This window comes from Mustela nigripes, chromosome 7 (assembly GCF_022355385.1).
Source record: "Mustela nigripes isolate SB6536 chromosome 7, MUSNIG.SB6536, whole genome shotgun sequence".
Taxonomy (NCBI): domain Eukaryota; kingdom Metazoa; phylum Chordata; class Mammalia; order Carnivora; family Mustelidae; genus Mustela; species Mustela nigripes.
Window position 1 is genome coordinate 7,262,997 of NC_081563.1, and position 22,301 is coordinate 7,285,297.

Here is a 22,301-nt window from a genome sequence, read left to right on the forward strand (position 1 = left end):
TGCCGTCTTTTGCAGGCGTCCGTGGAGATCCCAGGGCTGCAGCTCAGCACCCAGGACTACTTTCCCTACGTCTATTTCCACATCGACCTCAGTCTCCTCGACTAGAGCTGCGCGGCCCCAGCATGCTTTCCTGTCTCCAGACTCCTACAGACACCTTTCCCTTCGCCGGAGGACCCTACGGAATTCACCTTTTAGAGAAATTGCTCACAAAAGTTAGTTACAGTTGTATTTATTTTTTTTTTAAGTTACAATAAAGAAATGCTCAGTCCTTTGAATGGTCTCTTATCTTCTAACATTACTGGAACTGCACTTTACAGAAACGGGTTCCACCTCGGTCGGTCAGCGGCTGCCGTGTTGGGCCTTCACGGCCACCTCGTGCGGCCAGAGGAAGGAAGCATGTCCGATCCCGAGCTGTGTCCTCGGCCGTATTTCCTAACGGTCACTGGGGACGGGCCGAAGACAAAATCCTGGGCACGAAGGGCAGTTCTCAACTGACCGCCCACTGCTTTTCACCCTTCTTTCTACAAACTCGCTGTACAGGTCACATCTCACAGCTGGAACTTGGCCTCGCAGGGCACATAAGAAATCTGTGTTGCGGCCGGCCTCCAGATGGTGTCCTTTGGGTCACAGGTTTATAGGGAGGTAAGACATCAGGGTCTTTCCTTCGTTATATTAATTTACTGGCTAAACATCGGACTCTGATTTTATGATCTGGACACTAATTTCATACATTTATTGGCATTGTCCAAAATATTATTTTATTTTTTAATGGAAAAAAGCCATTAATATTCAAACGAAAGAATCACATTAAAAAAACTTAATATGTAAGAAACAGCCTCCAAGAACATTTCAGCAGCAGTCAGAGGGAGGGAAAAATATGTCAATAGCCCATCAGTTTTCCTCAAAATATTACTTGACAGAATACAACCCAATTCACTGGCTACAACAATTCATAGAATTTTTCACTGTTCTCTTGAGATGCAAAGTTCACTGGTGCAGTGTTTTCACATGACCAATCAAGTGCTACTTCTTGGTTAAAAAGGCCACTGGTAGACTCATCTGATTGTGAAGAACGTTCCTTCACTGCTGGGGAACTCTCCCAAGGAAAGCGAACTGAAGTCTGTGCCAAGCCTCTCACAGCTCATCTCTTTCCAAATCGTCCAGCTCCACGTCACTGAGGTCAATGTCATCTTCCACGGGAAGCTGGAAAACAAAGACAACGTGAGGCCCTGCAGGGACTCAGGGGGGGAGGGGCTCCGAGCGCCTGGGCTCACCATGGAGCGGCCATTTCTAGGGATGCCCCGGATCGGAGAGCCCGTTCCTCCCTCACCCAGCTCCTGCATGAACACTGCCTAGTATGTCAGCTGGAAAATCTGAGAACTTGGGTGGAGCATGAATTTAACAAATTCCCACCTCCTTAACACCGACGGCCACTTAGCTGGTCCTTCGGAGGAGGAAGGGGCAGAAGTGTACTAGAATAAACACTCATCCCAAAGCTGTAACTGTTTCTCAGACACAGAGTAAATGAATTCCAGGCTAAATGCTCAGTTTTGGAGTGATACGCAGGAAGGAAACCTCGGTCTCGTCAAGAATATCCAGTGCCATGCGGCCCTGAAAGGCTGCGGAGGGCAGGACGTCTGTGACCCCATGCCAAGGCTTCCTCGCGGTGGAAAGGACTCGGCTGACAAACAGCAGAGAGGCACACGGACAGGGAGAGCTAGAAGCGGCTGCACAAGCAGCCCAACGACAAGTCCCGCGGGCACGTGGCCCCGTGGCGGGGGACTCACCTCGCCATCCTTGCCGTCCCAAGGCTCTCTGGCGCTGATGGGGGGGAAGGCCCCGCCTCCGACAGGTGCGGTCGAGCCCCGCCCGAAGGAGAGCTCCCTGCGGGGGAAGGACCAAAGCGAGTGCGCGTGCATGAACAACGCTTTCAGTATCTGTGCTGCCGCAGCGAGCACGTCAATGCTTTTAAAACGGCTACTTGCCTACTAGGTGCCTGCGGAGGCATTTCTCACCTCTCGCTCCTGCATGGTGTTATCTTTGCAAGCAAGGACAGCAAAGCGACCAGGCGTGAAATTGCTCAGGTATTGGCATCAGGTAAAACCAGTTATCACCAGTAATTAAGAAAAACTTATTTTGCTTAAATACAAATTAAGTACACAAAAGCTATCCCAGGTGGTATAGAACGCGGGTGCAACCCTGATAGTTCCAGACTAGTTAACTCCTCTGTACTCAACAAACAACAACAAACCAGAAAAGAAAAACTAGTTGAAAAGAAGTACGAATAAACTCAAAGCTGGGGTTAGAACGGGTCATTGCCAGTCAGTGAGTCCAAGGGCTCAATCTTGTTACTTATCGCTCTCATGCATTTCCTAAGGTTCTTGACACTGGGATCCGCTGCTGAAAAAGGTTGACATTTTTCTAAGTAGATGATCCCGGAACAACATGGGCTAAACTATGCGAGTCCATTTACACAGATTTCTCACACTACAGTAACAAACTATTTTCTCTGATTTTCTTAATTGCGTCTTCTTCTGGGGTTTACTTCAGTGTAAGAATCCGGTACACAATACATAAAGCCTACAAGATACGTGTTCATCAGCTCTTTACCCGGAGCTTAGTACCAGCTCTACACGAGTGGAGAGAGACAAGGTCTGGGCTGACAAGGTTCACCGTTGTGAAAGGCACAGTTATAAGGAGACGCATTCACCGAAACAGTGCAGCGCTGCTGCCTTCTATTTGCTGGAAGGCGATGAAGTCTTTGGGATGAGCTGAGGAGCAGGGCCGACAGACAGCTCCGAACTGTCTGAAGTCACTGCAGAAGTAAGCTCGTTTCCACAGAATGACCTTCTAGAGCTAATGGCCAGAAACGGAAGCCATCCTACCCGAGGTCAGGGGCACAGAGCATGCTAGGGTGGGAATGGGTGAGAAAGGGCTCCTTCCAGCCCATGTGAGACTTTTATGAGGATCAGGAAGAGTTCAATGCTAGCGGCACAAAACGGCAAGGTGGCCAACGCTCTGTAGAATCCTTCGACAGGAAAGAGAACACAGCTCTTACAGGAAGATGACTTAGCACGCAAACATGTAATTCAATGGAATGCCAGATGCCAAACAATTCTAGCTACTGGCTGGTCTGTGCAAACCCAGTTGTGAACCCACACCACCACAGAATGAAGCCACGAAATAAAAACAACTCGAGAGAGCAAGAAATTACCTGAGAAACTCATTAATGCCTTGCTCGCTGAAAGACCCTTTTAGAAGAGCAAATTTCATCTTGCGTGCATTGATGGCTGCCATGGCAGGGTACCCAAACCCTCCGATCCCCAATGCATTTTCAAGTTCCGACTGGGCTCCAGCTTCAGTCCACAGCCACCTAGAAAGACAGGCGGGTTTCAGGGTAAAGATCCCTTTCAAATTAGTTGAAATATAATTAGCAGGTATTGAAAAAATGATTACACTCCAACTATTTCATGGAATGAAAGGGATGTAGAAATAAAAAAGTTTACCAAAATAATGTATTCTAGACACGCTCTTAACTCCAGGCCCCTCTTAGAAGCCCTACCCTGTACCTCCCGAAGTCCCTCAAATCTACAAAATTTTCCTCTTGGCCTCTGAAATATCCACTAAATCTGGTAAGTTTTCTGTCTGTGTTACCTGAACTCCTACTGATCACTGGGAGGGTTACACATGCTCTCTAGGAGTGTGACTTCTTTGTAATATTTACTGACATGTCGTTATTCCAGACCTACGAACATGCTCGACTGCGTTTCTTTACTCAACTGCTACAGCGGTGAAGACTAAGGGGCACCGGAAAGTGCTTTTCTGTAGGCCACAATCCTGGGAACTCGGCACCTGTGCGGGGCAGCAGGGGCAGGAGGCGGGGGGACGGCAAGAGGTATTGAGGACGAGAAGCAAAAATATCCAACAGGAGGCAGACACACTGTGCCTTGAAATCTGCCTGTATCTACCCCCTCACTTGGAAAAGGGTAAGAAAACAACCTTCTACTTCTGCCTCATCTAGCCCTAAAAGCTGTACCAGAGTGCCGTTAGGGGACTCGGTTTTTGCTTGCAAGCTGGGACCCCAACCAGCATTTAAATGACTGCTCTGGGGGCATCTGGGTGGCTCAGTGGGTTAAAGCCTCTGCCTTCGGCCCAGGTCATAATCCCGGGGTCCTGGGATCGAGCCCCACATCGGGCTCTCTGCTCAGCAGGGAGCCTGCTTCCCTTCCTCTCTCTCTCTCTGCCTGCTTCTCTGCCTACTTGTGATCCCTGACTGTCAAATAAATAAATAAAATCTTAAAAAAAAAAAAATAAATAAAATAAAATAAAATGACTGCTCTGAGCAAGAGTACACCGTGGCATAGATGAGTGTCTTTTATATAAAGAAGAATCCTGATTGCTTTTCCTTCTAGAGGATAATTGTTATTTACCTATTTAAAAAAAAAAAAAAAAAAAAGCCAGAGAGAAACAGGGCACATCTGACAGAGAACACAGTGGAAACCCAAAATTCAGGAGCAATGAAGCTCTTCCAGCCAAATCCTACTGAGATAATGACAACTTACCCCCACATTTTCTTTTTGTATTTGTCTGCCAACTTTAGAAGAACTTCTAAGTACGAGTTTCTTCCAGCCGCTCCTGATTGAAACAGACAGAATTTTTTCAGGGGAAAGGGAAAGGGAAAGGAGTCCGTCACATTCATCAACCGAGCACGCGTTCTCAGAGCAGGGAGCGCGGAGCGGAGACGGCGAGGGAACCTCTGCTCATCGTACCGGTATCCAGAATGTGGGGCAGCACGGCCACGACACAGAGCTGATGTTCCTCACACGTCTTCTTGGCGATGTCCTCACTGATGATCTGTGGGCCCAGAAGACAAGAGCTGGTTGGAAGGCCGCTGACACGAAACCCAGAGGTCAGTGTGACAACAAAGACTTGGCCCTGTCACATTCACTAAAGAGCAAAGCAGTTCACGGGACCGAGCGGCTCCTTCTGAATATGACAGCCTCGTTAAGTACTGTGGCACCAGCGACAGTTCTGCTCTGTGACGGGCTCCTGTGATCTGTCCCTTAGCCCTCCCTCTGGGGTGCCAGCGGACATCACGCACACACAGTCTTTAGAGTGACAAAGCCTGGGTGCGGCCTGGCTCCGACAACCATTAGCTAGACAGATAGATACGTGTGTTATATATGCACAAGCCCTTGAGGCTCTCTGTGCCTCTGTTTAAAAATGTAAAACGGAGGTAAAAGCATATTTACCTCTAAGCATTCGTGTGGGAACTGAGAGGAACAGATGTAAACGTACCCACACGATGCCCGCTACGTGCTTAGCTGCACAGAACAGCTATTACTTGAAGAATAAGGACAGCGTGACTGGAGGCGTTCTGTTGATAAGCAGCCTGGTACATCTATCCCTGCAGTGTAACTATTTTAGTGCTAAAAGTCATGAAGACGCAACAATTTATCAGACAGATCTTCCCCACTTGGAAGTACAGTATCACTTCCAAGAGAACGCTTTAGAAGAGAAGGGAAAGCGCTCATCTGAAAAGACAAAATGAGAGTCATCACTGAGGCATAGCCCCCGCCATCAGCCTGGACAAGTGTTTCCTATCTCGAGTGAAGGAAGTGGTTTACCTCAAGCAGCTCAGGAGGTGGCGCATTCTCAGAAAACAAATCCAGAGCCCGGGAGACGATGTCGGATCGTGTTCGCCCTCCATCATAATCCACAGGAGACTCTCCCTTCTGAAATATCTTGATTGTAGGAAATCCCCTAATCTATGAAAAAAAAAAGACAATCAAATTAACATTTAGTAAGAAATAAAATAATCTCTATGGATTCTAAAACTACCTTCTAGGTCATTTAACAAAACAATGTCCCAGCCTACATCAGTGATCGGGGATGAGACAAAGGTCTGTTAACCAGGTGGTTTTAACAGTCTGCCCACCAGGCTTAGCCAAGGCTCATTCAAAACTCACCTATATACTTCATACAACACATCTGTTCTAGAACAAATGGACCGACTTTGAAAGCAATGTTAGCGACTTTAAAAGCCTGGGCAAGCTGAATATTTGCACAAAGCACACAGCAGAAATAGTGAGATACTGGATTAAAAAAAAAAATGATAGTCTTTGAACTCTGAAAAACAAACTGAGGGGTTTCAAGGGGCAGGGGGGGGGAGGTGGGGGTACCAGGGGGTGGGTATTATAGAGGGCACAGACTGCATGGAGCACTGGGTGTGGTGAAAAACTGATGAATACAGTTATGCTGAAAATAAATAAATTAATTAAAAAAAATTGATAGTCTTGAGTTGAAGATTTAATAGTTTTAACAATCAAGTCATTTAGTTTCATTACAAATGCCCTCCTACCACACAGGGAGGTTTGGAACGCTGGCTGAAGAGTTGAAAACACGGTGTATTTCTGAGAGAAACGAGCCTTACAGACACACTCACCCCGTATCGGCTGGCGAGGAACTGGTTCGCGGTGGCATCCACAGCGGCGAGCTTCACTTTTCCCTGTGTTTGCTCTTTGACCTCCGTAGCGGCAGCAGCCCACTCTGGCTCAAGGCTACAGAAAAATATTTGCACCTTAAAGCGTTTTAACTCTTGGCACAGATACGTTAGCTGAGGTGCGCACGTCTGGCCAGGCCTGTGAAAGCACACCTGGACACACGCTGTGCGCACGTGCGGCCTGAAGCACCACCACCCTTCCACGTTTCCCTCCCGGGCCTTCTGTCACTGCCCTCCCCAAATCGGGACGCTGGCTCCCTGTTCATCTCTGAAAACACAACAGAAGATTCTTTTTTTTTTTTTTTTTTCCAAAGATTTTACTTATTTATCAGAGAGAGAGGGAGAAAGCTAGCACAGGCAGACAGAGAGGCAGGCAGAGGTAGAGGGAGAAGCAGGCTCCCTGCTGAGCAAGGAGCCCGATGTGGGACTCGATCCCAGGACGCTGGGATCATGACCTGAGCCGAAGGCAGCTGCTTAACCAACTGAGCCACCCAGGCGTCCCTCAACAGAAGATTCTAATGCCAACGTGTAACCATCACTTCGAGTCCAGAGTTTTTCTAGAGATCCTGGGGATTACCTAGGTCTGGGCCCGCTTCCTCGAAGCAATCGAGGTGACTGTACTGAAAGCACCGTGACGCACAGAACTCGGTACAAAGCGCTTACTTTTTGCAGTGTCCACACCAAGGAGCATAGAATTCAACCATCCAAACATCATCACTATCAAGGACATTCTTATCGAAGCTGTCGTCCGTCAGCTCAATCACATCCTTCTTGCTTGAACTTTCACTCCTACCCTGTCACAGGTGACACTGAACATTAAACTAGGCGTGGCCAGAAAGCACATTATTCCTGTTCCAAACAGATTTAACGGTCTCACCCACATCTTAATGAGGTTTGGAGCTTTTCTTTCAAGTGAAAACTTACTCAGTTTGGGGGCATTCCTTTTTTTTTTTTTTTTTTTTTTTAAAGATTTTATTTATTTATTTGAGAGAGAGACAGTGAGAGAGAACATGAGCGAGGAGAAGGTCAGAGGGAGAAGCAGACTCCCCATGGAGCTGGGAGCCCAATGTGGGACTTGATCCCAGGACTCCAGGATCATGACCTGAGCTGAAGGCAGTCGTCCAACCAACTGAGCCACCCAGGTGCCCCTGGGGGCATTCCTTAACAGTATTTTCGCGTGTTAAGAGGTGTTTACTGTCAATTACCAGCTCCTACAGTATAAGCTATCGCACGCACCTTGGGCCAAAAGCCATGGAAGCAGGGAGACAACTATGCCCATTAAACGCTGGGAGTTTGAAATAAAGGATAAGAGCTTGGAGTCTCTGGGTAACTTCTTCATCTGTGTAAGGAGCTAGTTGTACTGGTCTCTTTAAGAGTCAAGGGCCATTTTATCTCTATTTGTAAGAATTTAAGGCCTCTTCACGAGAATATAAGTACATCCTGGTTAAACATCCCATCTCCTACACGGACATCTAAAATACCAATCCATGGAACAAGAACGTCTTTGTCTTCTTCCTGTCCATTCATAGGCGTTTTCCAGGATTTCAGGCTGATTGCCAGATACAGGCCAAGAGATCATTCAAATTTCCCCCCTCTTTGCCCAAAGTCCACCTGGTCTCTTCTCTTTCGCTTTAGAACTACAGCGGCCATAGGACCCCAGAGCCTGGCTCCCCCAGCCTGGAGCTCTTTCTCGGTCTACAGCTCAAACTCTTCCATTTTAGCATGGGGACAGAGACGCCCATCTGTGGCCTGGTTCTTGGCCTACAGTTGTGGCAAGCCACCCTGGGACTGCCTCTGAGGAGGTCAAACGAACAGGATGGTTGGTTGCCTCCCTCTGGCATTAGCTGATCTAACCTGTTTTTAACCGAAAGTTCTACTACCTACAATAGTAGTAGTGACTTTAAAAAAAGTAGAACAACAACAACAAAAAAACCTATCCTCTACAAGGAATCCATACTCTGGCATCAGAATCATTACACACATCAAAAACTAACACTATACAGCCTTACTTGCTTTCCAGAACTGTATCCGCCGCCCCTTCCCCCAAGGCGATCCTTGACGAGCTGGCGGAGAGCACCCAGAGCAGCATCTACGATGGCTTCACCAGTTCTGCCACCTACAGGAAGACATAGCACAATCAGACGGACAGGTGGCGGTGAGCTGTGTGCCTGGAGGACACTACCTCAATCTGTCAGCTTTATCGGATGTTTGAACACACCCAACAGTACGAACGTGTATTTAACAAAGGGCCAAGTTCTCCCTCTAATGCCTTTTGCACTAGACTTTTCACTGGGAAAACCTAATCCCCTTCTTCAGTTTTAGATTACTAGTGTGAATAAGAACACCTTCCTGTTGACCTATCAATATCATCTACAAAGGAAAGTAACTCACAAATGTTTACATAATGTGCAACATGGACACAGATGCGTAAGAAACTTATTATCTAGTTGCCACAGCAGAGAGCAAATTACCAACTGAGAAAAATAGAAGAAACTAGTTCTATGATAACAGAGAGAAAAAAAAATGTGGACAAAGGATATGAAATATGTGAAGCCAAGAAACTAGAAAGCAGTCCAGGCCTCTTTGTTCTACCCTGCGTATGACACAGTTATCTTGGGCTTCTTTTTAGGTTCTCTAGCTGAATTTACTCCTAATCTAAGAAATATTAAACCCTGTAACTGAAACTCAATAATGACAACAGCCCTTAGAAATTTCATCAAAAACTATATTACTCTGGGCGCCTGGGTGGCTCAGTGGGTTAAGCCTCTGCCTTCAGCTCAGGTCATGATCCCAGAGTCCTGGGATAGAGCCCGGCATCGGGGTCTCTGCTTATTGGGGAGCCTGCTTCCCTTCCTCTTTCTGCCTACTTGTGATCTCTATCAAATAAATAAATAAAATCTTTAAAAAGATAACAAAAAACTAACAAACAAGAAACTACAGTACTCAAGGAAAAAGTCAGGGGGCTCGTAATGGACTCAGAAGTGCGCGGTTGATATAGGCCGTGAGGTTATCTTCACAGTTTAAAGGCAATACTCTAACAAAATCTCTGGAAAATTTCATTTTTTAAAAAAAATAGTTTCTTATCAAACTGCCAAGGAAGAGAGAAAAACATCTGACAATACTTTCAGACCTGACATCAGAAAACAAATACAGTATAACACCACTTAGAACACGTTCCAAGTGTGTCCTTCCATGGCCCTGGCTGACAGGTCCTCACACCGAAGGGCAAGCTGTGAACAGACCACAGCCTTCTGTTCCTTCTCTATCTCCAGAGGCCTCCACCCTCTGAACCAGCACCCCTTCCTCCAATCTACCTGGGAATATACCAAATTAAGAAAGGTACTACCAAGAAAGAGAGGGTTTTCTCACTCTAGACCAAGAGCTGGCGAACTCTTTGTGAAGGGCCAAACAAGAAGTTATTTTCAGCTGGGCAGGCCTCCCTGTCAGCAGCAGCTACTGGATGCCGCCATCTGAGCGTGAAACAACTACAGACAATACGTTAACAGGTGTGACTGTGTTTTGAAATACTTTATTTACAGAAACAGACATGCCCTTGCTCCTAATTTTGACCTACCTGTTCAAATCAGAATTCCAACCAGAGGAATGGAGTCGTTAGGAAAAGTCCTTACCCTGATAATCTTCTGGTCTGTTTTTGTTGGAGCCAAAAATCTTAATGGTAGGAAAGCCCTGAACGCCGTACTGGCCTCCGAGAGACTGATGCTTATCTGCATCAACTGCGCCAACTTTTACAACATCCTGTGAAAACAGAAAAGCGTTAGCTACTTTTCTTTCAGCTGGAGCAGATTCCACAAAACCCACCATTCGATTCTTGTAGACTCAGGGACAAGATGGTAAAGGGCAGGGTTAGGCTGACAAACAGAATTAATGTAATGTGGAATGATGGGTGAGACAGAAGCCAGCCCTGGAGGGAACTCGGCAGCTTCCAGAATCAACATGATGAAGAATCATCATGTCACTCATCTGGAAGACCGAGTTAACAAAAATAGACAACATAAAAATTAAATGTATGCTATCCCTTTGCTCCCTACATGGTTCTGGCACCAGAACAAAGGCTCTGAGCTTCAATATGCAAATGACCTTCCAATCCTACATCAAGCCCAGCTGCATACTGATTTACACATTCACAGGGGAACGTGGATGTCTCAGAAACTTACTTTTAATGCAGTTGCTGCTTTCTTCCATTCCGGTGTCAACCTCTGACAGTGGCCACACCTTTTAGGAGATGAAAACACATGGCAACAATTAATGTCTTTAATCCCCAATTCAAAAATACTCCACCAGGGCATCTGGGTGGCTCAGTCCATTGAGTGTCTATCTGCCTTCGGCTCAGGTCGTGATCTCGGTGTCCTGGGATCAAGTGCTACATCAGGCCCCCTCCTCAGTGGGGGCCTGCTTCTCTCTCTCCCTCTGCCAGCCATTCCCCCTGCTTGTGCTTGCTGTCAAATAAATAAATAAAATCTTTAAAAAAAAAAACACTCCACCAGCAGTCTACGGAGTGGCTTGCACGGGGCGGGTGCTTGCCGGGAATACATGTACTTATAAAACCTGATCGGTGGCGAGAAGGAACTAGCCATTTTAAGTGACTTTACAATAATCCTTTTTTATATATTAACTTAAAAAGTTTTCAAATTACTGTTTAATCAAATTATATTTGAAGAGTTTAAACTGTTCCCTGTAACTCTATCCCTGGGTAGGAACTTTAGCATTTTTCTGGTCAAGTATACCTCAGTGTTTGGTCTGAGTTCTATAAGGCCAGGCGAAATGCAGATTCTTGGGCGCCATAAAATTAGAATGCCTACAGAAGGGGTTCAGGAACCCACATTTTAGTAAGATAAGCTAGTGATCCTTAAGCCCATTGGGTTTGATATTCCCTGATCTAATCCAACCTCTTCATTTTATAGATGAGGCCATCAATATTAGAGCCTAAATCTCAATGTTCTTTGGCTCCCACAGCAGCATGTGGAGCTAAAAATGTACATGTAATCCCAAATTTATAAGCCTCGCAAGCTGAAAAGTCCTCGATACCACAAGGTGGGGAGTTAAAAGGGCAAGAGAAAGGCAGATGAGAACACAAAAAAAACCAACTTTAATCTTGTAGGGAACAATATCTGAAATATTGTAAAACATAACACATACAGATGAGTGCTTTTAAAAAGTTATACATACACAAACCTGTTATGTTTACACCCTTTATCGAACCTGCAGACATTAAATTGTTTTTATGGCTGAGTAACATTCATTGTATGAAGATACCATAACCAGTTTACGCATAGGTGATTATTTTTTGTTTTTTTGGTTTTTTTTTTGACAAAACAAAGTCAAGTCTCCTATCTAGGTTTCTAAACACCAAATGAGCAAACACAATGTGCATGTGCCAGCACCATGAGGAGCCCTTCACACAGAACTTCATTTCATTGGCATGATAGTGAAGACAGGCCTTGTTATCTTCATCTTCCAGATGAGGAGACAGAGGTGGAGAAATTAACAAACCTGTCCACTATCACACAGCGGACCGGTGACAGATCTGCTGGATAGGTCTCTGACTCCAGGTCCCACGTTCTTAATCACTATGTACTATCACCTTCCACAGGGGCCTAAGCTTAATCCAATATTTTAGAAGTTAGGACCTTGGGGCACCTGCATGGCTTGGTCATTAAGCATCTGCCTTTGGCCTCAGGTCATGATCCAGGGGTCCTGGGATCCAGCCCCACGTCAGGCCTCCTGCTCGGCAGGAAGCCTGCTTCTCCCTCCCCTGCTTCCCTGGCTTGTGTTCCCTCTCTCACTGTCTCTCTGTCAAATAAATAAATAAAATCTTTAAATGAATGAATGAATGAATGAATGAACGTCAGGATCTTCTGGGAAATGTCCTGGAATGCTGCTTCTACATACTTCTATCTAATATCCTGCTGTCCACGTGCTCCTGCTTAGAAGTCCAAGAGCCAAAGTTTTATAGGACTTTGCGCCTCTTTAATTTCAGCTTATACTATGAAAGGACTCAAATCAGAGATTGTCAAGAGCGTATGTTACCTTCAGTTTTGATATGCATATCTCTAACCCAAGGGTTCCTCACTTGTGGTCCACAGACCCTGAAGGTGTTGGTAGACAAAAATGCAGGGGCTTCAAGAACTTCTGATGGGGGGGGAGACACCTCTATTTTGCTAGCTTGTAATGGAAATGAAGGCTTTCCTTCAACGATGGACATTACACACGCCTACTCTTAGATCCCTGCCCCAGTGCTACACTTCTCTTCTAGCCTTGCCTATGCTCATCACTACTTCGGGACGATGGTGTCTAGGCGTTAGAGCTGCTGCCAGATCTTGGTATTTACTGTCCCAGTGAACGAGTACCACATAACCACATCAAGATTTATTTTAATATTTTGATGTTATTTAGATATTTTAGGTTCCCTACACAGTCCTATATGCTTTATTTTACACGCAAAAGAGGAAAGTCTTTATTCTGGAAGGAATTCAAAGCCTTCACCAAGCTGCCAAGTTCCAATACAAGAAGAGGGGAAGAAATACCTGCTCTAATGAGACCTCCTGTTCCCCAGAACATTAGGAAGCAAAACTGCCACTAACAGTTAACCATTAACTACAGGGTCCAGATCCGGCTTTCTCAATGATGCTCTTTGGTTTAGTTTTGGAATGAGGTATATTATCTTTATATAGTAGCTCCCCAAAACAATGTCAGTTACTCATGCCATAAATGATAAAAGAAAAAAAAAATCTGGGGCGCCTGGGTGGCTCAGTGGGTTAAGCCGCTGCCTTCGGCTCAGGTCATGATCTCAGGGTGCAGGGATCGAGTCCCGCATCGGGCTCTCTGCTCAGTGGGGAGCCTGCTTCCTCCTCTCTCTCTCTGCTTGCCTCTCTGCCTACTTGTAATCTCTCTCTGTCAAATAAATAAATAAAATCTTTAAAAAAAAAAAAAGAAAAAAAATCTAACATAAAAACTGCATACAAAAGCATTCAACAACAGAACAGTTTGTACAATTACAATCTGTACATTTACTAATACAAATGAATTAACCCATACAGAATGCTCATTTCGATTTAACAAAAAAAGAGAGGCTTTAAAAAAAATAATAAAGGCACTCAGATAAGTAGTATTCACAATGTGGCAACATAAAAGCAGAGGGTTTTTACCTTAATTTGCTACACTGGACATTAACTGAAATAGTCCATGAGGACTGGTAATGAGTTTCCAAAAGTCAGTTTCATGGTCTTGCAAAGGAAAAAATTACAGCAATAAAGGAAAACCTTCCATCAGGTATATCCTCAAATGTACCCTTCTCAAGCCCAGTAAGAATCTGTAAGAATTTCACTGACTACATCTCTGTGAGCATAGGGGGCGCAGCTCACATCTAAAAGGACTTCCTGAGATCATCTGCGGGACACAGCTGGCTGGGACCCAGGTCTCCTAACGGTACTCACGGTCTGCTAGATTACAGAAGTAACAGCCTTGAGCACATTTTGCAGTTTCCATTCATTTGTCTCTACACTTGCCTATTTGTTGGGTTTCTGTTTTGTTTGCATTACAGACTGAACTACATAAATAATTAGTGCAATACTGTATTTTGACTACGTATAATCATGCACCATTAATTTCAACAATAACTGCATCTTTACCCCATAAGGGTCCCCATTGCCAGCAATGCATGTAAGGAAAGAGAAGAATTTTTAAATTAAACCAGTTTTTAATGACCTATTTCTGGAAGCAACACTCTTCAAGAAACAGAATGGAATCTATCTTCCCTTTCCTGTGCCCAGTACTTTTCAGCATAAACGTGTTTCCCTCCCATCAAGATCCCACTTGCCTCATCATTGAAATATACCTTCTTAAAATCAGAAGGATTTTATTTCTTCTTTTTTGCAACAGTTAGCTGCTTCAACCGTATTTTTTCAGTGGACTCAATCTCCACGGCCTTTAACTCACACCACTCTAGGGAGTCTCCCACTTCCCTACTTCTTTTAAAAAAGCAGTAAGCTAGATAAACTAGATGACTGAATAAAACCACACTTTCAAATAGTATTTTCTCTAACTTTATGGAGTACCATATATAACCCACAACGGCTTTCTACGTACCAGGGAGCATAGAATTCTACAAGCCACAAGCTATCACTCTGAATAACTTCTCGGTTGAAATTTGATGGAGTCAGCTCGATCACATCGTCGCTGGAGGAATAGAGACCATTCGCTGCCAGGAAGAAGGTGCAGCTAATCAGACCTGCGGCGACACAAAGCAAACATGAGTGAAAGGGTTCAGGCTCTGGCAGCAAACTCAGTAACGGGAGTCAATAGCCCAAGGTGCTCCCGGGGCAGGGCCCTTCTGACCCCCAGCCCCGCCCCCAGCGTGCCACCCTCGCAGCCCCTGGGATCTCGCTCTCCCTGGCGCAGGACACAAGGACACAGAGTCCACACTTTCACCTCTCGAGCTGCAACTGACAAAACATTTCTTACTTCGTGATTATACACGAACATCTTCACTCTTCACAATCACCCTGGGAGGTACTACTACTACGGCCATTTCATGGGCGAGGACACTGAGAAGTTGGGAGGCCACCCTGTGAGCCTGGACAGTGCACACAGCATTTATTTCTTGTGACACACAGTTGTGATATTAGCACGCTACCTTTACTACTTTTGGAGGAAAAAATCACTTGCTTCCTCCACTAAACTGGGACATCAAGGGCAATAACCGCTTTTATAAACAGTTTTACTTCTGCTAACACTATTCATGGCAATCTGCAGGCACTTAAAATGTTGTTGGATGCGCTTACAAAGAATTTTCTCATCCAGGTTATAAAGCGAGCATGGAGTCCTGCATTATTAACAGCACAGTTTAGCCACATTGTGGACCTTGTGCATTTCGCTAGCTACTCTAGGACTTGAAACGTAATTTTTAACAATTATATAGGAAAACAAGTTCTGAACTGACTTACGAATATCTTAAGAACTCAAAAGTTCTGAATTGGTAGTACTATCCAGCTCCACCTCCTCCTTTTAAATATATATAGGACTTCCTTGTTTTCCAACTGCATTGCATCTAATACAATATGCTTAATAATGCTTAATAATGAACTATTCTTGACTTTAATATTTTCTCATTTGCTGGCTTTGGGTTGAAAAATAAACTTGATGATATTAGAGAAATTCCTGTTACCTTTTCTTAGGATCTATGAAGATGATCATATAATTTCTTTCTTTTAATCTACTGATGTACCAAACTGTGAAACCGACCTGTCCTCTGAGGCAGCATGGGCGCGCACCATCTTAGTCACATTTTCCTAAGCCTTGTGGACAGAATTTGGAATACTCTGAACCCAGCTTTGCTGAATAACCCAACGGAGAGTTTCTCCAGGAAGGTGCGTACACCAGTGCCAACTGCTCCACTGCTAAATCTTCCATCTACTTACACAGCACTTTGAATCTTCAAATCACTCTCAAACACAGTAGGTCACTGGGTTTTTCACAGCAACACTAACTAAAGAGCAGGGATGGGGCGCCTGGGTGGCTCAGTGGGTTAAGCCGCTGCCTTCGGCTCAGGTCATGATCTCAGGGTCCTGGGATCGAGTCCCACATCGGGCTCTCTGCTCAGCAGGGAGCCTGCTTCTCTCTCTATCTCTGCCTGCCTCTCCGACTACTTGTGATTTCTCTCTGTCAAATAAATAAATAAAATCTTTAATAAATACGGAAACAAAGGCACATCCAGTGGCCCATCTGTGGCCTCTGACTTCTTTTTCCAAGTTCTTCCCATTAAACCACTGTTGTCCTTTTACTGCTCAGGTGAAAACGGCTCACTAGGTCGTGGGCATGAAGGAACAATGTAATCATACTGTTCAAGAAGGCTGCGTCCCAGGGCTGCCTGGCTGCCTCAGTCAGCAGAGCAAAGCATGCCGTTCTCAATGCCAGGGATGGGAGTTCAAGCCCCACATGGCATGGAGACTACTTTAGTTATTTATTTATTAAGATTTTATTTATTTATTTGACACAGAGAGAGAGAGAGCGCAAGCAAATGCGTACACAAGCAGGGAGGAGTGGCAAGTGGGCGAGAAGCAGGCTTCCTGCTCAGCAAGGAGCCTGATGTGGGACTCGATCCCAGGGCTCTGGGATCATGACCTGAGCCAAAGGCAGACCCTTAACTGACTGAGCCACCCAGGTGCCCCTGGAGACTACTTAAAAAAAAAAAAAAAAAAAAAAAAGAATATTGCAACTGTGTACTTTACTATGTGACATAAAAGGCTATCATGCAGAGGGGTATGACCAGATTTGTTTTCTAGAGAGTTTTCTGGCTGCAATGTGGGAGAGTGGGATCACCCAAACCCAGGGAAAGTTGAAATGCGCAACAGTAAGACACGCTACTGGGAGGTCAAGTAGGAGACTGAAAACTAACTGCAGGACTTGTCCTCCGCCGCAGGACAGCTGTGGCGGAGTAGTGAAAATACGCAGCAGCCAATCTGCAGAAGGCTGGAGTGTAGGAGGGAACAAGTTGATGGAAACAACAGGTAAGTCCTTAAAACAAGACTTATTATGAAGAGCACAAGAAGGCAAGCAAATGTGGGGTGGAAGGAAGGTTTCTCTTCAAAGGGGAGTGAGAGAGACTAAGAAAAAGTGGAGGAATCATGAAACAAAATGCCTGGAATCAGGAAGGGAGGGAACCAGAGCCAGTGATGGGAGCAGCCTGGGACAGGATGACCTCCTTTCCCACTTCCCAAGATGGGAAAGGGTGCATGTGGATGGAGATCAGGCCATCCAAAGTGGGGTTCTCTTGGTAACTGCTGCTGTCCAATACAGCAGCCACCCGCCACATGTGGCTGCCCCAACAGGCACTGATGGTATTAAAAAACCCACTAAATTTTGAAGACTGGGTAGGGGGAAAAAAGCATCTTCTTAGTATTTTTGATATAACATACTAAAATGATATTTTATACACACTGGGGAAATATATATTAAAATTAATTTCACCTGTTTCCTTTTACCTTTTTAAACGAGGCTGTTAGAGTAGTTAAAATCAGATATAAAGTTTGCATTATTATCTCTACTGGACTGCATTGCTCACTAATCTTTCTGTTGCTGCAGGAAAGGTTAAGAGGAGTTTGACGTATTTAACAAAGCAAGTAAATTAAGAACCTAAGCAGAGAGAATCTTAATTCTGAACAAGCTTAGAACTTAAGACTGGTCCTGGAAAATCCTCCATGGAGTTCTACTTTCTAAAGTTTATCATTTTTTGTAAAATCAACACGAACTGACACTTGTTCATTACATTGAGCTCACTGTGGAATTTTCAAAAATGCAAAAGAAACCCATCAACAGTTCCACTAGGATGAGCGATATTTTGGTGACTATTCTTACCGACACCTCCATGTAATCTAGAGGTCTAAAACTTTTATTTATATGCATGTGATCTTACTACACATTCTTTTCCATAATTTTTTTTCACTCAAAATAAGTTAAAGACATTTCCTATGTAGTTACGGATCACCTTCACCCCCTACATAGCCATTCTTAATGGCTCTATCACGCTGCCAGTCTACCCCCACAGAATTTATTTCCAACTTGTCACAATTAACAGACTAATGCTGAAAATTCTTATACTTGCCTTCTCCCCCAAATAAATATAAATATTTCCTTAAGAGATAATCTTACAGGAGGGATGGGGAATAGCTAATATTTTGATGTATATATCTGTCCAACTACTCTCCAGACACTGACATGTTAACTATGAATAATGCTTAAAGGACATTACACACCAGAACTGTCTAGGATATATTAACTCATTTTGAGAAATCTATGTGGTATGTATCATCATGCCCATTTTTAGACCAGAAAACGGAGCCACAGAAAGGGTAACCTGCCTAAGGCCACCTCATTAGAAAAATGGTTACGCAATCCAGATTTTTAACCAAAGGACTGGAGACTGCATTCGTATAATCCCAGGGAGGGTCATTAGGTAGATTGTGGTAGGAGAATTGGTTTCTTTCCCTTCTCCATCAATCAGGGACAGCAGGCTGGAGTCACCTCAGGGATGGGCCATGATTTTTACCTCGGGAATGTGCTTCCTTTCCATACAAAAATGGTCATGACATCAGTGTAAAACGGACTCGGGCTTTTTTTTTTTTTTTCTTCTAACCATGTTGCTGGAGTTTTTATTTTCTTTAAATTTTGCCTGACTCTCACAAGGGACTCCCCTTTCTTTTAACTGGCTCTCCAGGGGAAATATCTGGATAACAGAGATTTGAAACCCAAATTCCTTAAAAGGCAGTATAACCTAGTAGGGTTAGAATGAAATGAAATACTCAGAGAAAAAAAAAAAAACAACAGTTCAAAAGATGCATAAATTCCAACAGCAGAAAGAAGGGAGTCACTATCCCCTATGAAAACCCTCAAGAAAACCAACAAAAAACCCCAGACCACTTAAGATGATAAAGTAGGTCAACCTCCACTAATGAACGTTCTGTTTCTGAAATTCGCATCGCATTTCCACTCACCGATAATGAGCACCAGTGGGAAACTGGCATATCCGAGTGTCTAGAATCTATGTGAGCAGATGGTTCTGCCATCCGCGGCTCCCCATTATTCCTCCACAGTAGTTCAGGACGTTACAAACCCACATCAGCAACATCTCTGTCCTACACCTGCCAGCAAGAGTACCCGATCCCAACGCGGTCATCTAGAAACCAGCAGGGCTCCCTCAAGGGTTGACTACAATTATCCGAATCATGAGGTAACTGAGAGAATCCCGGACTCTTCGGGAGCGGCCTCTGAACTCACCCGGGAGCAACTAAACAGAGACTGGGGTCCTCCCGCCTCCTCCGCGTTCTCTCCGCAGCCCCACGGCAAGTATTCGTATCTCGCTTACCCTCCCGAGACCTGAGTGAACTCATTCATCCTGACAACGGCCCAGAGTGGCCAAGCGGCCCGCTCCGGGTCACACAGCCAGCACAAGCCGGGGCGGGCGGGGGTCTGGTCTGCGCCCAGGGCGTCCCGGGAACGCCGGTGAGAGCGCCTGGGCTGGGCTGGGCTGGGACCAAGGGGCGCCAGAAAAGGGTCGGGATCATCCTCAACCTCCGTCGCCGTCGTTTCTAAAACGGGCATTTACATAATTCGTGGGAGTCCGCGTTCCACCGACTTTCTGAAAGTTCCACCACGCTTAAAGGGCTTCTGGAAGGCCGCGTCCCCTTTCGCAGGCAACTCTTCGGTCTGATCCCAGGGCTGGGTTTTGGGATTTCGGTCCTCGTCAGTGGCAAGTCCACAGAACAGGTGGTGACCCCGCGGCCGAGCCGCACGCAGGCCGGCGTGAGGACAGCCGGCCCGGATCAAGGGAGCCCTGACCCTGACCCTCTCAGGCCGCCCCCGGCCGGAACCTCCGCCTGGGATCAAGGTGCTCCGCGCGGCTCCCACGCAGCTCCCGGCCTCGGCTCCCGCCCGGCCCGCCGCCGCCCCTCCGCCCCGGGTTCGCGCCCAGCCCCGGGGCTCCGCGTCCCCGCCGCGCCACGCTCCCCTGGGTGGGCTGCGGGAGCCCCCGCCGACGCGCCTCCCCTCCGCACGCGCCCCGAGTCCGGCAGGGCCCCGCACCCTCGCGCCGGCCGGGCCCGCCATCCCCCACCCCTGCTCCGGCTGAGGCCGCACGCCCGCCCCGCCGGGACCTCCCAGGCGGCCTCCCGACACCAGGAAGCCGGCGCCTACCCAGCACCAGGCGAGCCATGCCGAGCGCCCCGGCCGTCGTGTAGTCCCGCCGTCGCCTGAGCTCCGCGCGCCGCGCCCCCGCCGCCCCACGTCCCGCCCTCGGCCTGTGAGGCAGGCGCCGGGCGGCGCGGAGGGGACGGGCCGGAAGGCGTTCGCCAAGCCGTGGCCACGGCTCATTGGTCCTCGCGGGCTTCGCTCATTCGCATAGCCAATGGGAGGCGGCCGGGTAGAGGTTCCCGGTTTGATTTTTTTATTGGGGGCGGAGCGAGCGGCGGAAGGAGGGACTTGCTGGGGGCGGGGCGGAACAACCTCTCTTTTCTCGGTGGCCCCCTGGTCCTGCGCGAACTCCGAACTGGGTTTTGAGGACTTCCTGTCCCTCCTGTGGAGTCTGGGGTTTGGCCCTTGTTGTCTTAAGGGTCTTTATTCTCTCTTTCCCTCCCTGGCCTCTAGCGACCCCCTTTCCCACCCGTCACTCATCCCTTGCCCCTCCACTCCCCACCCCTTGTTCTCTTTGGGGGTGGGGGGTAACCTTTTTTAGCCCTCAGTACATCTGGGAGCTAATTAAGTAATATATTAATTATATTTTTCTAATCTTTCTCGTCTACCGGACGAGTATTCAGTCAAACGCTTGCTAAGCACGTACTGTATACACTATAAGTGAACATATACTTATTTTGTGGAATTACTTTAGAAGTTCCCATCTCGGGGACACCTGAGTACAAAACCATGTCGCTGATAGATCAGGTTCTCTGTGGAAGCCCGTGGGCCTTCAGGCTCAGAGCTCCGCAGTACCGGGGGGTTCCCTCCTTGCCCTGTGAGGGGCCTTAGCAATGCCATCAGATGCAAAATTTGCAAAAGTTAAGTATTTTAAGCGTAGCAGACTAAGATGCTGTATCTTTCCCCTCTGATTTCTCGTCCTGTGTTTGGAGTGGACTTGAGCATTTTGGTTTTGTATTAGTAATGGTTTGTTTCTCTGTAGTGCTGAGTGCCTAAGGTAGCTCCGATTCTGGCCAAAGCATTTAGCATTAAGTGGAGTCCAGGAGTGGTGAGGGCCTGTAGGGCTTCCTGGAGGAAGTGGAACTACAGCTGAGTCTGAAAGATTTCCCAGGCGAAGAGAAAGTCATCCAGGCATAAGAAGCTAAGGGAGTGAAGAAGGCCCAGCAGGGGGAACTGACACCAACGGAAATACAATGCCAGCCACGACCATATACGAAATTTAAACATTTCTAGCAGCCAGGATGCCTGGGTGGCTCAGTGGGTCCTGGGATCCAGTCTCACGCCGGGCTCTCTGCTCAGCCTCTGTCTGCCTGCTCCCCCTGCTTGTGCTCGCTCTCTCTGATAAATTAGGAAGATCTTTAAAAAAAAAACTCTCTAGTAGCCACATGAGAAAAGTAAAAAAGAACACCTGAAACCAATACAACACTGTATGTTAACCATACTGGAATTAAAAATTAGGAAAAAGCTGGGGCGCCTGGGTGGCTCAGTGGTTTAAGCCTCTGCCTTCAGCTCAGGTCATGATCTCAGGGTCCTGGGATCGAGCCCCACATCGGGCTCTCTGTTTAGCGGGGGAGCCTGCTTTCCCCTCTCTCTCTCTGCCTGCCTCTCTGCCTACTTGTGATCTCTCTCTATCAAATAAATAAATAAAAATCTTTAAAAATTAGGAAAAAGAAAAACAGATTAAATTTAATAATAGAGTTTAACCCCCAATACCCCCAATGTTATCATTTCAACATATGATCATATAAAAATGATTAATGAGCTATTTTACTTGTTTTTTCATGCCAACTCTTTGAAGCCCAGAGTACATTTGATACTTAGAGCACGTCTCAGGTTAAACTGGCCACATTTCAAGTGGTCAATAACAACCGCTAGCTAATGGCTACTGTATTGGACAGCACAGATCTAGAACCTCCTTCGAGTGCTTGACTGGTTCTTCTCCAGTTGAGTGACTGAAGAGCAAAGCGGGAAAAAGCTAGCTAGGCTCTGAAGGCCTCGTGTATCCTGGAGGCTATGGGGGGAACAGAAGAATTTAGGGAACACAGATTCAGCCATCAAAAGATGGATTTAGGGGCGCCTGGGTGGCTCAGTGGGT

General features: G+C 46.3%; 2 protein-coding genes across 4 annotated transcripts in view; one reads left to right on the forward strand and one right to left on the reverse strand.

Moving 5' to 3' along the window:
• ATP6V1C2 (ATPase H+ transporting V1 subunit C2) overlaps positions 1-275 on the forward strand; it is a 52,525-nt gene extending 52,250 nt beyond the window's left edge. For all 3 annotated transcript variants that reach the window (XM_059405152.1, XM_059405153.1, XM_059405154.1), the window contains one exon: positions 16-275. In XM_059405152.1, coding sequence (XP_059261135.1) covers positions 16-105 — 90 coding nt within the window. In that variant the 3' untranslated portion in view covers positions 106-275. The remainder of the gene's footprint in view (positions 1-15) is intronic.
• Positions 214-20,317, reverse strand: PDIA6 (protein disulfide isomerase family A member 6). Its single transcript, XM_059405155.1, has 13 exons — positions 20,210-20,317; positions 14,609-14,750; positions 10,678-10,735; positions 10,132-10,258; positions 8,512-8,618; positions 7,166-7,296; positions 6,446-6,560; positions 5,628-5,768; positions 4,770-4,854; positions 4,563-4,635; positions 3,215-3,373; positions 1,788-1,884; positions 214-1,203 (listed from the first exon to the last, which is right to left on the reverse strand). The coding sequence occupies exons 1-13, from the start codon at positions 20,226-20,228 to the stop codon at positions 1,135-1,137; spliced, it is 1,323 nt and encodes a 440-aa protein (XP_059261138.1). The 5' UTR covers positions 20,229-20,317; the 3' UTR covers positions 214-1,134.
• Between the last annotated feature and the right edge of the window lie 1,984 nt (positions 20,318-22,301).